This window comes from Agrilus planipennis, unplaced genomic scaffold (assembly GCF_000699045.2).
Source record: "Agrilus planipennis isolate EAB-ADULT unplaced genomic scaffold, Apla_2.0 scaffold393, whole genome shotgun sequence".
NCBI lineage: Eukaryota > Metazoa > Arthropoda > Insecta > Coleoptera > Buprestidae > Agrilus > Agrilus planipennis.
The window spans coordinates 77,396-91,299 of NW_020439057.1; the positions used below are offsets into that span (position 1 = coordinate 77,396).

Consider the following 13,904-nt stretch of genomic DNA (forward strand, 5'->3'; position numbering starts at 1 on the left):
GGAAATAAAATTTGAATTCATGATTTGCAAATTCGTACATAAATCTAACTTTAATCATTTTTGATAGTAACGTCACACAAACATAATAACATGTACAGTATGCTACGAATAAAGTGTAAGTCCGTGGTAAATATTACAAATGTAAAGAAATTTTTAACATAATTTGTATTTAATGCAAAAAATAACGGTCTTCAAATTTTTTTATTTTTTATTTCCGTAAAAATAGTCATAACGTTTAATTCACCCCCTTAAGAAATTGATAAATGTAGGCAAAATCTTTATCGCCAAATCCTTGTGATATCAATGTTCTATACAGTTGATGAGATAAAGCTGTCATAGGAACTGGAGCATTACACTGTAAGGCAGCGTTTTCTGCCAATCCGAGATCTTTAGCCACCAATTTTACCATAAAACCACCTTCATAATTATTTGCTGGAGGTATATTCTTAACGATACCAGGATATGGGTTGTACGTTTCGGAAGTCCACGATCTTCCCGTCGAGACATTAACGATATCTGTTAAAACTTTAGGATCTAAACCCAATTTGGTGCCCATATTTAGGGATTCCGCTGTAGCGACCATTGTGGCAGCTAGAATCAGATTATTACATAATTTTGCCACTTGCCCTGCACCATAATCTCCACAATGAAAAACTTTAGCGCCTGCTTGAAGTAAATAAGGTTTTGCTTCTTCAACATCTTTAGCATCACCACCAACCATAAAAGTCAATGTTGCTGCAGCTGCTCCAGTAACACCACCCGAAACTGGGGCGTCAAGAAAACGAATAGAATTCTTTTTCGATATTTTGGCAAGCTCTTGGGCACTTTTAGGTTCTATTGTAGAACAATCTATGAACAAAGAATTTTTCTTTATGCCTTTTAATATTCCATTCTCCGTTTGAAGCACCTCTTTAACGATCTCCCCATCTGGCAACATAGTTATGACAATCGAATTGTCTTCGGCCGCTTCTTTCGGGGAATTACAGATTTGAGCACCTTGTATAGATTGTGCAGCGCTTTTTGATACGTCATATACTTTGACTTTACGTCCCTTTTTTATTAAATGGGATGCCATTTTGGCACCCATATTTCCTAATCCTATGAATCCTACATTGTTACTGATTTTTCTTCCTAAAGACAATGATTAATAAACTTCAGATTTCATTCATAAAGTTGCATTACTTTCAATGCACACTGTACATACAAGAAATCGTAAAACAAACAAGTTCATAATGGTCACAAAAATACCTATTATATTTAATACAGAAAGTTCAGGAAATTGAATGAATTATAAAAATACAACGAAATTTAAATTTAATACTTTAAAAATTTAATAGTNTTCTGAGAATAATAAGGCGGGCCTTTATTATTATTATTTTATTTTAGAATTTAAATCATGTTACTAATAAGTAAAAGTATACAATGTGTAAAACAATATAAAGTTATAACGTAAAAATTTTTCGTATAGGTACCTACCTGTTAAATTGTTTGTAACATTTGTCACTAATCGTAAGAGCAAGGCTTGTTTCTGAAACATCTTATCTCTTGTTGTTATTACTACATACAATGAATCAAAATACGTTTTCAATTCTGTTTTACTCAAAAGTGGGGAAGAAATATTTGCATTTCAATACTTTTATCGCTTTTATCATTACCCAACACACTTATCGGCTTATTATTGTCATATAATTTGGTAATAACAAGTTGTTATAGGATAATTCATTATGTACATATTAAATATGTTTAGTATATGAGTATACACACGCTTAAATTTCATTATTAAGATGTGGCGATTATTTTAGTACAAATGCTATAGATTTTTCAAAAACTAATATCCTTAATCAAAAACAATTAAAGGAGACTTACGCCTTACATTAGAGGAACAAAGTGTTTATAAGAACACCACATATCTTAAAAAAAATACCTGAACGATAAAAAAAAAATGAGACGGACCAAGATCAACATTTATTGAAAATGTTCAAAGAACACTGTAAACATAAATAATTAATCGAGTTTAAATTAGATTAAATAAAATTATATTATTAAATTAACGAGACAATCATTACAGCATTATTGATATACAAAAGTGCACTGGATCTTCACTCAGGAATGTGCTAACTTCCACTTTTCCATACTGTTTATCGCTCTTCCAGTATCACAGTTTCTTGGGGATACAACTTCAATTGTTTTAACGTTTTTCCGCTTTCTAATGCAGTTAACTGAAAAGTAACGCATTAAAAGAATTATCGCGTATAAATTTAAATCTTACATCTCTCCTGGGCCAGCTTGAAATAACTTTGTACTCAGACTGTGGATATCCTTTCACTAACAAAAAGTCCAGCAAAACCTACCAATTCATTAAAAAAATAAGAACTGTATTTATAAATATAAAAAAAAGATAGCAAACGAACCTGAAGAGGATCATTTCCCAGAAAACGTCTTTCGATATTTTGCCCGCCAGGCAATCTAAAACGTATCTTAGTTATGTCGGATTCATTTTGAGCAGGTTCTAAAGGTAAACTGGCCTCGACAGTTTTTCTATGTGCTTCCCTTTTGGCTGCTTCTTCTGCTTTTTCTAGAGCTTCCTGTTTTTCTTTCTGTTTCTCGGCTTCTTCCTGAAGTCTTTTCGCTTCTTCTTTCGCTCTGAATATGAAAAGTAATAAGCAAAATGTAAAACACAGGATCAATAATTAAATTCTTACCTATCAGCTTCAAGACTTTCCCTATATGCCTGATCTTGTTCCCATTTAACAAGTTCTCTTGCTGCCCTCTCGTCCTCCTCTCTAATTTCCACCTTTTGGTGCTCGGAAAATACTTCAACAGCTTCTATTAAACTAATCAACAATTCGTTGACACCCACATTACCTTAAAAATTAAATAATTATTTCAAAACTAATCTATAATTATTCCAAAGATCTGAAACTAACCGTGGATGACACTGAAAACGTCTGTAGACGATCGAATTTTCATGATCAATACAATGGCCGGGAGTCTATCGACCGGGATTGTCTTTAGACTTAGGGCAGCCGTTGAACCGAGACATCGGCTAACAGACTCCTGCAGCTTTGTACGATTACTCTCAAAAGTCAGGTCCCATGCCCATAAGATAAAATTAGTTTCAAGGTTCTGAATGACACTCTCGCAACCCAACAGTTGTGTACAGAACACATTTGTTAACACGCTAGCGTCATGATGAAGATATACTGCCAGAATCTTGCGCTATGAAAGTAAAAAAATATTAACGTGCAGCCGGGCAACAAACGGAGAATACTAAATTTCTCTTACATCTTTTGCAGATTTTTGACAGGCTTCTTTGAGGGCATCTTCGAGAGTACCTTGGTAAAAAGAGGGATGTACAGGTCCGTATCGAGCCGTAAAACGATCAGAAAACGTTATGGTACCTATAATTTCATCTTCCACATCTTCTGGAACTGTATCAAAAAAAAAAACTGTACTTCCCAAAATTCTCCTAAAATTTCAAAAATGCTTACTTAATGGTTCAACGCGTTTACTTGGATAATTGTCGACAAACATGTCGTCATCGACTGTAAACGTTTCCGATGCGTCTTCAAATTCATCATCGTCACTGTCTATTTCGATTATATTTGATTTTTTCTCGCGAACATGGTTTATTATCGTGCTTCTTCTCAATTTCAATTCGTGCTCAGGATAACTATCAAATCAATTTAAAAATTTAATAGTGTACAGAATATAATTACAAATAAATAATTTACTTTATTCCTGAAAGTGCTAAAGTGGTACGATCGTCTATATTAGGTGGCCATCCACTCCAAACCTGATTACGGACCTGAATGTCAGTCAGGGTATAAACACCTGTTTTTACATCAAGTATTGTTTTGGTCCCGCTATAATTCAAAAAGTACACTTTCCCTGTTGTTTCATCTGTTACTTTTAATCTGTAAGTGCCATTCAATCGTTCTGTAACTTCAGGTCTGTAATTAAATTGCATGTGATATGGATCTTTTGTATGTGAAAAAATTGTATTCTTACTCTTCATCAGCCCCCAGACCTCCTTCTGTTAATTTAATTGAAAGGAATAAAGTGTTTTTGTCCGGTAACATAAGTTCTGAAAAGGGTGATTTCTCATATTGAGGAATTCTAGCCCATCCAGAAAGCAGTTGTCGGCAAGGTGGAATTTTTAATTCCCTGTGTAATTTTATTTTTAAATCGGCTGAAACAAAATTTTAACACTTTTTGTTTGTATTAATGATACACAATTTATATAAAGGATTAATCCTATGTAAATACATAGAAAAATAGTTGCAATGAGGTATCCACATCTACATGTTCATAGTTTATACATCCATGTTTTCTATTTAAGCCACTAGTACAAGTTCACACACCCAAATTATTTGTTTACAATTACAACTCATTTAGTAGGTCAACTCATCATTTAAATAGAGGGAATAATAATAATCAAGGTAATCCGATTTAAGAATCATTAGGAGCAAGTCATGGTGGTGAGCCAGATATCTGTCTTGAATTCTTGCTTTACATATGACATTAAATTAAATCAAATAAAGAATTTGCATTTAAAATGACAAAACATACAAATTACAAATAAATAATAGTAAGTAATAAAATAACAATTAAGTGGTTTTAAGATATGGAAAATTCGTTTATTTTAAGAAATTATGATGAAATGATACTTTGTTTCACCAGCAAAACAACAGTTCATCTATTACCCTAATACTGAAATTACTGTATATTTAGTTTCTCATATTGCTAACTTTGCAAATTATTAAGTACCAAAAAATAAATTAAAAATGTCACCAATTTTTGCTTACTCATCTAATACATACCACAAATTAAATACAAAATAAATAAAGGAAACTATTTAAAGACAGATCTAATAAATAATAATAAAAAGGTTTCCATACCTATTGTTGATGTTTCTGGCATGTTTAAAGAAATAACTCTATCACAGTATTTCACATCAAACTGTAATGTTCGAGAACTAGCCACTTTAGACAAAGATGTTGAGGGCTGTGCAGATGTTGAAGAATGACTTTCTACATCATTTTCAAGAAATGGCATGCTTTTGGCACATGGATGCCCCACATTGTTACCTACTGTTACCATATCAGTGGCTGTTTCAACAGGAACAACTGGAATTTCTATAGGTTCATCCACTACCTCCATATCATTAAAAGACTGAGATGCTTGGGGCATCACTCGATTGACAGCTCTCTGAAAATACAGTTCACATATAGAAATTAGCAACCAGATCCTTGCTAAGACTTACCACTAAATCCCATTCTGTTTCTTCTAAATGGTGTATTGCGACTGCAATATCATCAATACCAGTGCATGCCTAGTGAACAAAAAACTATAAGATATCCTAACCTTAACAACAAAAGATAATATTTAATAATATATTTTTACCTGAAAATCAGCTAATATTTCTTCTCTATTTGCTGCCATTGTTTTTGTTCATATAATTATTTTCGCAATATTAAATTCGTTTATAAAGAATCAATCACTACCTTTATTATGCATACAAAACACATCAAACCTACCAATTCATTAAAAAAATAAGAACTGTATTTATAAATATAAAAAAAAGATAGCAAACGAACCTGAAGAGGATCATTTCCCAGAAAACGTCTTTCGATATTTTGCCCGCCAGGCAATCTAAAACGTATCTTAGTTATGTCGGATTCATTTTGAGCAGGTTCTAAAGGTAAACTGGCCTCGACAGTTTTTCTATGTGCTTCCCTTTTGGCTGCTTCTTCTGCTTTTTCTAGAGCTTCCTGTTTTTCTTTCTGTTTCTCGGCTTCTTCCTGAAGTCTTTTCGCTTCTTCTTTCGCTCTGAATATGAAAAGTAATAAGCAAAATGTAAAACACAGGATCAATAATTAAATTCTTACCTATCAGCTTCAAGACTTTCCCTATATGCCTGATCTTGTTCCCATTTAACAAGTTCTCTTGCTGCCCTCTCGTCCTCCTCTCTAATTTCCACCTTTTGGTGCTCGGAAAATACTTCAACAGCTTCTATTAAACTAATCAACAATTCGTTGACACCCACATTNAGTTTACTGTAAAGAAGTTTTATAGGAATTTATATTTGATACAATATTCTATGCTATCGATTTCCGTCAAAACTGATCAGTTGTTTCTTTATGGTTTCATTATTGCCCGCTGCTTAGCTGAATATCTTGTGCTGTAAAAATGTTTTTGAAATCGTAACATTTCAATTATAAACCAATGCGCTCTTAATATTTGCAATTTTTAAACGTATTTTAATAAAACTGTAAAGACTTGAGCAATATAAGTGCAAGTAGTGACTTTAAACGATATCGTTTTGTTTTATTTATGTATTGAGTGCACTGTAGTGTATAGCATTCCACAAGTAGTGTACTGTAATCGAAATAATCGCAGTAAGCGTTCTTTTTTGACATAGCTGCAAACCACCGTTGATAGTGTCGCAAGCTTGTTAGTTTTGGCGAGTACTATGAGATTCATTACGTGTTTTTGGAATATGATTGGTGTTTGTAAAGGTGTTTAAAATGTTTGAAATAATTTTTGTTTTATTGTGAAAAGGATTTGCAATATTTTTGTGCAAACCATGCCTTCTAAAGAAGAAAACTGAAGAACGTTTGTGATACCTGAAGTCTGCCTGCGTTACATACGTTGTAGCGTAACCGCTTTACGTGTGTTTGGAGGTAAATTACATGTTCACCAGTTTCAAATACAAGTATTGTATTAAAAATTAAATTGTTTTAATTGCAAAATCTTTTTAAGTTGAAGCATAACAACATTATTAATAAAATGGTGTATTTTGTCATCTTCTGTTTTTGGATATGTTTAGAAACGTCCATTACCTGCCTATATCTATCTAAATATGATTTATGTCGATAATTATTATTTCGTAAAAATACTTGTTTTTGGTTAGCAATTAGCGACAGCTAAAGTACAAATAAGTTAATGAAGATATCTGTACAATTCTTTTTATCAGTTGGATTTTTTTTAAGTTATACAAGGCTTATTGTAGATATTGTACATGAAGTTATATGAAATAGTAACTATTCATAATTAGTACATTTATTTATTTAGTTCGGTATCACTTAATTGAAGTGGTTAAAAAAAATGTAGCTTTAATTTGTTTTGGTATTTATTTCGTTTTATAAATGGGTCTTTTTCTATTTCTTAGGTATTAAAATGGCTGAAATAGTGTATCCTCCAGGTTGCCGCCCCATAACTGACGATTTGGGCGCTGATGAGCTTATCAGGCGTCTTAAAACCCTTGCACACACGCTTCAAGCAATGGGCCAAGATGAAGGAGCATACCAACAATATATACCACTAGCATTGCATCTTGCTGAAGAGCAGTTTCTTACACACACATCTCGAGATGTTCAGTTACTAATTGCCTGCTGTATAGCTGATGTATTACGTGTTTATGCCCCTGAAGCACCATACAAAGATTCAGAACAAGTAAAAACGATATTCTTGTTTCTTATTGCACAATTGACAGGCCTTAAAGATCCAAAAGATGCAGCCTTCAAAAGATACTTCTACCTTCTTGAAAATCTAGCATATGTCAAGTCATTTAATATGTGCTTTGAACTAGAAGACTGCCAAGAAATATTTTGCGCCCTCTTTCATCTTATGTTCAAAATTGTCAACGATGAACACTCAGGAAGGGTCAAGAGTTTCATGTTAGATGTCCTTTGTCCTCTCATTACTGAAAGTGACATGGTCAGCAATGAGCTGCTGGACATTATTCTCATTAACATCGTTGAGCCAAATAAAACACAACGAAAAAATGCATACCTACTCGCGAAAGAATTGATTGTCAAAACTTCAGAAACCCTCGAGCCTTACATACAAGCTTTCTTTAACCAAGTTTTGATTTTAGGTAAAGAGGACAAAAATCTAGGTATTAGTGGCAAAGTATACGATCTCATTTACGAACTAAATCACATTTGCCCTAAAGTCTTAGTACAAGTATTACCACAGCTTGAATGCAAACTTAAAAGTCCTCTAGAACAAGAAAGACTAGGAGCAGTAGCGCTTTTGGCTAGAATGTTCAGTGAAAAAGATTCTGAACTTGCCAAAAGACATTCGGCCCTTTGGCGAGCATTTCTTGGACGATTTAACGATATTTCTGTCGCTATACGTACAAAATGCGTACAGTATTCGATGCATTTTCTTTTAAATCATCCAGATTTACGAAAGGATATAACTGAAACGTTAAAGATGCGTCAGCACGACTCTGAAGAGAATGTACGTTATGAAGTAGTCATGGCCATTGTAACAACAGCAAGGAGAGATTTTCAAGTTGTATCAGACTCCGAAGACCTCTTAGAGTTTGTTAAAGAAAGAACATTGGATAAAAAATTTAAAATTAGAAAAGAAGCTATGTCAGGCCTAGCGATGATTTACAGAAAACACTTAAATGATCCAGATGTCCCAAATGCCACAAAAAAAGCAGTTACATGGATAAAGGACAAAATCTTGCATGGATATTACATGGCTAGCATGGAAGATAAATTGCTAGTGGAGAGATTACTTAATACTTGCTTGGTTCCATATCAATTACCTGCTGCTGAAAGAATGAAAAAATTGTATCATCTTCTAGGAACTGTAGATGAACATGCCACTAAAGCTTTTATGGAACTTCAAAAGAATCAGCTATGTGTGCGTAAATTGGTGCTTGAATGGTTGGAACTCCACAGGCGGCCAGTGACACCAGAAATTGAAAAGAAAATCCCTGTAAAAATACAAGCATTGTCTCGATGCCTGCCAGAACCTGTAAAAGCAAATGAGTTCCTTTCGAAATTTAGTTTACACCTAAGAAGAGAACCTCTGCTGTTAGAGAGTATGGAAACAGTGGCTAGACCTTCGGTCAGTTGTCAGGAATGTTCTGATGCTACTGCAGTTGTCCTAAAAAAATTGGGTCAACCTGTTATGACTAATCTTTATTATAATACAGTTAAAATGCTTTTGGAACGTGTGAGTTCAGTTATGGTCGATCATGAGGCCATTAGATTGTTGATAGGGTATGTGGAGGACTGTTTAAGGGGCGGTAATACCATTGAAGAGGTTGGATTACATCCAGCTACTGCGGGAGATCGGGGATTGAAGCTTTTAGTCATGCTCAGTGCTGTATTTTCGTCTCATTTTCATCACAATGACGTTTTGGATCAGCTTCTCAATCTACTCCAACTGGAAGACGAAAATGTATCTCCTCTTGTGCTATCCGTATTTACATTCCTAGGAAAATACAAGTGTCTATGTTAGTAACTTGTTTCTTTGAGAAACGTTGGTATTTTCAACTTATTTAAACTATTAACGGTGCATTTTTAACGTAACACAAGTAATTAATCTTAAAAAATAAGCACAATAAATGTTTCAACAATCTAGTTATATTTAAAAATGACTCCTTAGTTGTAGAGTACTTGTTAATAACTGTCATTAACAAATACGTTTTGAAAATGCTCCTTTCGCTGAAATTATTGCACTGATATTTTTAAATAAATATTGTTGAAACATTTACCGTGTTTGTTTTTCAAGATTAATTATGAACATATTTTTTTAGATGAACAGTTTAAGGAAAAGATGGACAAGTTGGCACCCATTTGTAAAGAGCTTGCAGAGCACGGGACGCCCAAACAAGCCAAAGCCGCAATCCGTTGCATTTATGTTAATATGCCTGATCTTCACGACCAAGTGTTCACATCTATACTCGAGACCATCAAGGCGAATATGTATCCTGAATCTCCCCATTATCGCACTGCTATTGTCACCCTAGGACACATCGCATACAACGTACCTGAACGCTGCAAAGTTCAAATCAAAAACATAATATCTAGAAAGGTATGTAACAATTAATTGTGATGAAGTTTTTACTGTAATAGTTGTATTTTAACAGTTGGTTAAAGAATTGTTAGTAAAGGAAAGCTCGGACAACGACAGGGATAGAAGCATTGATCCAGACTCGTGGTGCAGCGAAGAAGATCTTCCTGAAGAGACACGTTGTAAAGTAGAGGGTTTGAAGGCAATGGCCAGGTGGTTGCTAGGTCTTAAACAGGACATTGCGTCTGCCCAAAAGACGTTCCGTATGCTGAACGCCTTCATTTTACATAAAGGAGACCTTTTGCAATCGGGACGACTTACTAAAGCGGAAATGGCCTGGCTCCGATTAGCAGCTGGCTGTGCGATGCTGAAAGTTTGTGAACAAAAAGGTGTTGGTGACCAATACACAGCCGAACAATTTTACAATCTCTCGCAACTAATGGTTGATGAAGTTAAACAAGTAAGAGAACGGTTCTCTGCCAAGTTGCATAAAGGTCTAGGTCGTGGGTTACCAAATAAGTGTCTCCCGTTAGATTTTATGGGCTATTACGCTTTGGCCGGTCGGGAAACGGAATCGAGACTAAAATCAACCATAAGGAATTACATGTTAGCTGACATAAACAGGCGACGTGATTATGTGAAAACGTTGACAATGACCAGCGGTCAGATGGATAAAGCAATGTCCCAGTTACCACACATCTTGCCTGATTATATGCTTGTATTCGCGATACCGATTTTAGCTCACGATCCCGCGTATTCCCGTTGGGATGATGTGCAAGACTTGATACGTGCTCGTCAATGTCTTTGGTTCATCCTCGAACCACTTGTTACTTTAAATGACTATTTCAGTTTTGGTTTTTACAAAAGTTTAATAGAGAGAATGAAAAATCATAAAGACGCCCTCAGACCTGATGACGACTCCGTTAACTACGTAAGTATTTGTCTTAACATTTTAAGTACCTATCTTTATTAAAACAAAGGTTCAAGTTAAAATACTTTTGTGAATCAATACTCACGTCTGTAGAATCTTACCACATTTAAATGGGATTCACTACGCTGTTTATAGTAATTCATAAAACATTGTCTAAAGGCAACAGGTAGACGTATTATGTTGTAGCTATCTACAGTGTGCTGACGAGATCCAATAAGATCGAAGTCGCGATCCACGTCTGATCGTTTCCACTTTTTACTTTTTGTTCTTAAAGAAATCTTTAATAAAATTTAAATTAATGATTAATTATACTTATTTAGGTATAAGTCCTCATTTTTCTTGTAATTCTCTTATTTTTTGTATAAGACTCGTGTAAAGGTAATTTATTACTGCCTAAGGGGACTTCCTCCTTTTCTAAACGTATAATAAAAAAATTAAACGTTATTCAGGGAAACAGGAGCTTGTATTTCTGTTACTGTTATATCCAAATTCAATTTCACAGGAATTAATTTAGAACCACTTATTAATGAGGTTTTTCTGTTTGAAGAAAATTTGGGCTTTGTGCGATCTCACGACTGGTCTCCTATTAACAAAGACAACAAACTACGACATGAAAGATTTTCCTAGCGAGACGCGTATTCCAACTATGTACTTCGCACCTCAGCCTGATGATTTCGTAAACACAAAAGTATTCTTGCCACCGGAGTTACAGTATCAACCCAATAAAAAAGGTGGTATCACACTATCCGTCATTAATTCTGAAAGGCAGGCGAAGAAGAGCAAAGTGAAACCAAAAGTGGAAGGGTGTGGGCCCCTTGGAACTGATGTCAAGGTTAGTAGATGTATTTTATTCGTTTTTTGACAAAATAATGCTGAGATTGTGTGGTTTAATAAATTAAAAAAAGACACATTACTTTGTTGCCTTAGGAAATGCAACCAACAGTAATTGTAACTTTTTCAATTATTTTAAAACGGTACACCTAATGCTAAAAAGTAATTTATTATTTATTTATATTCAATGTTTGATTCTGGCTTTTATTTAAATAGCTAGCTGGTATAGATGTTCAGGTAAGATTGACTTAGGTTTTTGCATGTGATTAAAAAAAATGTAAATTAGTACATTTGAAGTAAAACGCTGAGTTTTTAATTTTAGAAGAAATTTAGTTTTCTACTATTTAGAATACTAAGGATAGAAAATGTATTTTTACTGATCTTATGGTTATTTTTTATGCAAGTTGGGATATTGTGTTATTTAAAATAAATTTTTCGTGTTCGTGAAATCTAAGGTCGAAATTTCGCCTCTTGTTTTCAATATATTGGTTTTACACTTATCACATCTAATTCTATATATCCCCGATTTCTTAAAATTATCATTACTTTCTGATTTAAATATTCCACCACAGAATCTACTATAATTATATACATAGATGTTTTATAATTGTGTCTATAAGGCTTTTAACTTTTGTAATTCCATCACAAATAGAAAACAAATACAAGTTTTGTGTTTTTTGGTGCAGCAAATCTCTTATAATTTTTTCAGCACGCAGTGCCATCTTCAGGTGTAAAATTTTCATCCACCTGAGAAAGGCATTGTAAATGTTGAAATAATTATACTGGATTATTAAAAGAAATTCTGTAATCAAAGTTTGTCTCTTTTCTATCTGTTTTATTTATTTTTTACTTTAACAGTATAAAATATAAATAAATAAAGGAAAATGGAATTTTTAGTGAACTTTCTTACTTAGTGTGTATTTTTAAGTATTGCAAAAATTATTTAAGTATTCAATTGAAAGTCGATTAATGATTGATTTTGCCTTGATTCATTTTCATGCAGTTTTTTTTTCTTTTTATCATTTTTTATATGTTAATTATAATTGGCCTCTTATCTGCTTTATGATTTTTTATCTTAAAATTTTCATAATTTTTTAATACTACTTTTCAGTAATAAACTAATTTAATACAAAATGTATAACGTGATGTTTTCTTGTTTTTTTTACAATTTATGCAGCCTTCGGAAGCGTCGGAGACAAAAATTCAATTACCTGTTTTGGAGGAAAGCTTAGACGAACCACCTGCGAAACGGTTAAGAAAACGAATGAAAATGGAACTTGAAAAGTGATCCGTTGTACACAAGAACCAACAAAAACTTAATATTGAAAAATGACTTAATAAAAGTGGACTGGTTAGTGATTCCAATATTGTAAAAAGGAGAGATAAGAAACTGACTTTCTCGCAGTAAATGTAGAATGACTTTTCTCGTTGATAAAAAAGGGTTGCACCATAACTTTAAATAGACCGGTCTACAAGAAAAATAAATAGTTTTGTGACGTTAAATGAAGAAAAAGAAAAAACAGACAATGTTTGAAATTCATTCTTATGGGAATTGGATCGGTCTTCTTTACCAAGTCTACGTAGTTACATAAAAAATTTTACAAATAATAACCATTATAATGGTATTAATAAAATCATCTTGAATGACTAAAATGCAGAAGAATTTATTTTTTATATATACCGGTAAATTTTACAGAATTTATTATAGTAAACACCTGCCACTATTATGGACAGGCCAAGTAAAAGGATATAACTTGTTCTTTAATTTTCGTTACTATCTTGAATTGTTGTAGTAATGTTTTAAAGCCTCGGTCATTTTTTAAATTAATTTATAAAGAGCGAAAAGGATTGTATAAAAACTTTCGTACATAGGAAATAAGTATACGAATAAAAAGGGCAAAGACGTGTTGTTTCTGAAATATTTTTCTTAATTTGGAATCTTCATGTGTGTCCTGAACTTGTTTTTCTTGCTTTGCACCTTTTTCGTTTAAATTGGTTTTTATTTTCAATTATGAGTTAATGCTATTTTGTTTTCTTATCTATTACTTATTAATATTATTATTATTATTTTGAAATTGGGTTTCCAGTGAAACGGTCCTTTGCGAATCCGTTTCGTTAACTTGTACATTCTTTCACATCATGAATTCTATCAAGTTATTTGAAATACGATGTACACACTTATGCTAAAGAAATAAAATTGTCGAAAATAGTCGTTTATTTTTAACGATCATTAACTTATACTTCACAAAGGCAAAACAACACGAAAACGTTCACAAATAGCTTCTTCATTAACAATAAATAATTGTTGATTACTAATAAA

General features: G+C 33.1%; 3 protein-coding genes and 1 long non-coding RNA gene across 4 annotated transcripts; 1 reads left to right on the forward strand and 3 right to left on the reverse strand.

Annotated features, from left to right (window-relative positions):
* Positions 1-182: 182 nt before the first annotated feature.
* On the reverse strand, positions 183-1,603 carry LOC108743183 (probable 3-hydroxyisobutyrate dehydrogenase, mitochondrial). The gene is made up of 2 exons (XM_018478650.2): positions 1,477-1,603; positions 183-1,131 (listed from the first exon to the last, which is right to left on the reverse strand). The coding sequence occupies exons 1-2, from the start codon at positions 1,535-1,537 to the stop codon at positions 236-238; spliced, it is 957 nt and encodes a 318-aa protein (XP_018334152.1). The 5' UTR covers positions 1,538-1,603; the 3' UTR covers positions 183-235.
* Positions 1,604-2,019: 416 nt separating this feature from the next.
* LOC108743182 (FAS-associated factor 1) lies at positions 2,020-5,528 on the reverse strand. Its single transcript, XM_018478649.1, has 12 exons — positions 5,407-5,528; positions 5,267-5,335; positions 4,902-5,211; positions 4,012-4,192; positions 3,735-3,953; positions 3,492-3,673; positions 3,286-3,431; positions 2,928-3,219; positions 2,703-2,865; positions 2,412-2,643; positions 2,270-2,347; positions 2,020-2,219 (listed from the first exon to the last, which is right to left on the reverse strand). The coding sequence occupies exons 1-12, from the start codon at positions 5,443-5,445 to the stop codon at positions 2,139-2,141; spliced, it is 1,992 nt and encodes a 663-aa protein (XP_018334151.1). The 5' UTR covers positions 5,446-5,528; the 3' UTR covers positions 2,020-2,138.
* A 255-nt stretch (positions 5,529-5,783) lies between these two features.
* On the reverse strand, positions 5,784-6,046 carry LOC112905172. The gene is made up of 2 exons (XR_003231603.1): positions 5,892-6,046; positions 5,784-5,832 (listed from the first exon to the last, which is right to left on the reverse strand). It is a non-coding gene; the product is annotated as an uncharacterized LOC112905172 (long non-coding RNA).
* Positions 6,047-6,153: 107 nt separating this feature from the next.
* Positions 6,154-13,793, forward strand: LOC108743184 (sister chromatid cohesion protein PDS5 homolog B). Its single transcript, XM_018478651.1, has 6 exons — positions 6,154-6,686; positions 7,175-9,262; positions 9,566-9,843; positions 9,899-10,753; positions 11,301-11,585; positions 12,762-13,793. The coding sequence occupies exons 2-6, from the start codon at positions 7,183-7,185 to the stop codon at positions 12,870-12,872; spliced, it is 3,609 nt and encodes a 1,202-aa protein (XP_018334153.1). The 5' UTR covers positions 6,154-6,686; positions 7,175-7,182; the 3' UTR covers positions 12,873-13,793.
* The last annotated feature ends 111 nt before the right edge of the window (positions 13,794-13,904 follow it).

What these genes read in the sequence shown, in the direction of transcription:
- LOC108743182 (XM_018478649.1), bottom strand. Translation starts at nt 5,445, where the DNA reads ATGGCAGCAAATAGAGAAGAAATATTAGCTGATTTTCAG. An exon ending in AAATATTAGCTGATTTTCAG is followed by an intron (nt 5,336 to 5,406) that starts GTAAAAATATAT and finishes TTTGTTCACTAG; the next exon opens with GCATGCACTGGTATTGATGA. An exon ending in AAACAGAATGGGATTTAGTG is followed by an intron (nt 5,212 to 5,266) that starts GTAAGTCTTAGC and finishes CTGTATTTTCAG; the next exon opens with AGAGCTGTCAATCGAGTGAT.
- LOC108743184 (XM_018478651.1), top strand. Translation starts at nt 7,183, where the DNA reads ATGGCTGAAATAGTGTATCCTCCAGGTTGCCGCCCCATAACTGACGAT. An exon ending in AGGAAAATACAAGTGTCTAT is followed by an intron (nt 9,263 to 9,565) that starts GTTAGTAACTTG and finishes ATATTTTTTTAG; the next exon opens with ATGAACAGTTTAAGGAAAAG. An exon ending in ATGACGACTCCGTTAACTAC is followed by an intron (nt 10,754 to 11,300) that starts GTAAGTATTTGT and finishes TTCTGTTTGAAG; the next exon opens with AAAATTTGGGCTTTGTGCGA.
- LOC108743183 (XM_018478650.2), bottom strand. Translation starts at nt 1,537, where the DNA reads ATGTTTCAGAAACAAGCCTTGCTCTTACGATTAGTGACAAATGTTACA. An exon ending in TGTTACAAACAATTTAACAG is followed by an intron (nt 1,132 to 1,476) that starts GTAGGTACCTAT and finishes CATTGTCTTTAG; the next exon opens with GAAGAAAAATCAGTAACAAT.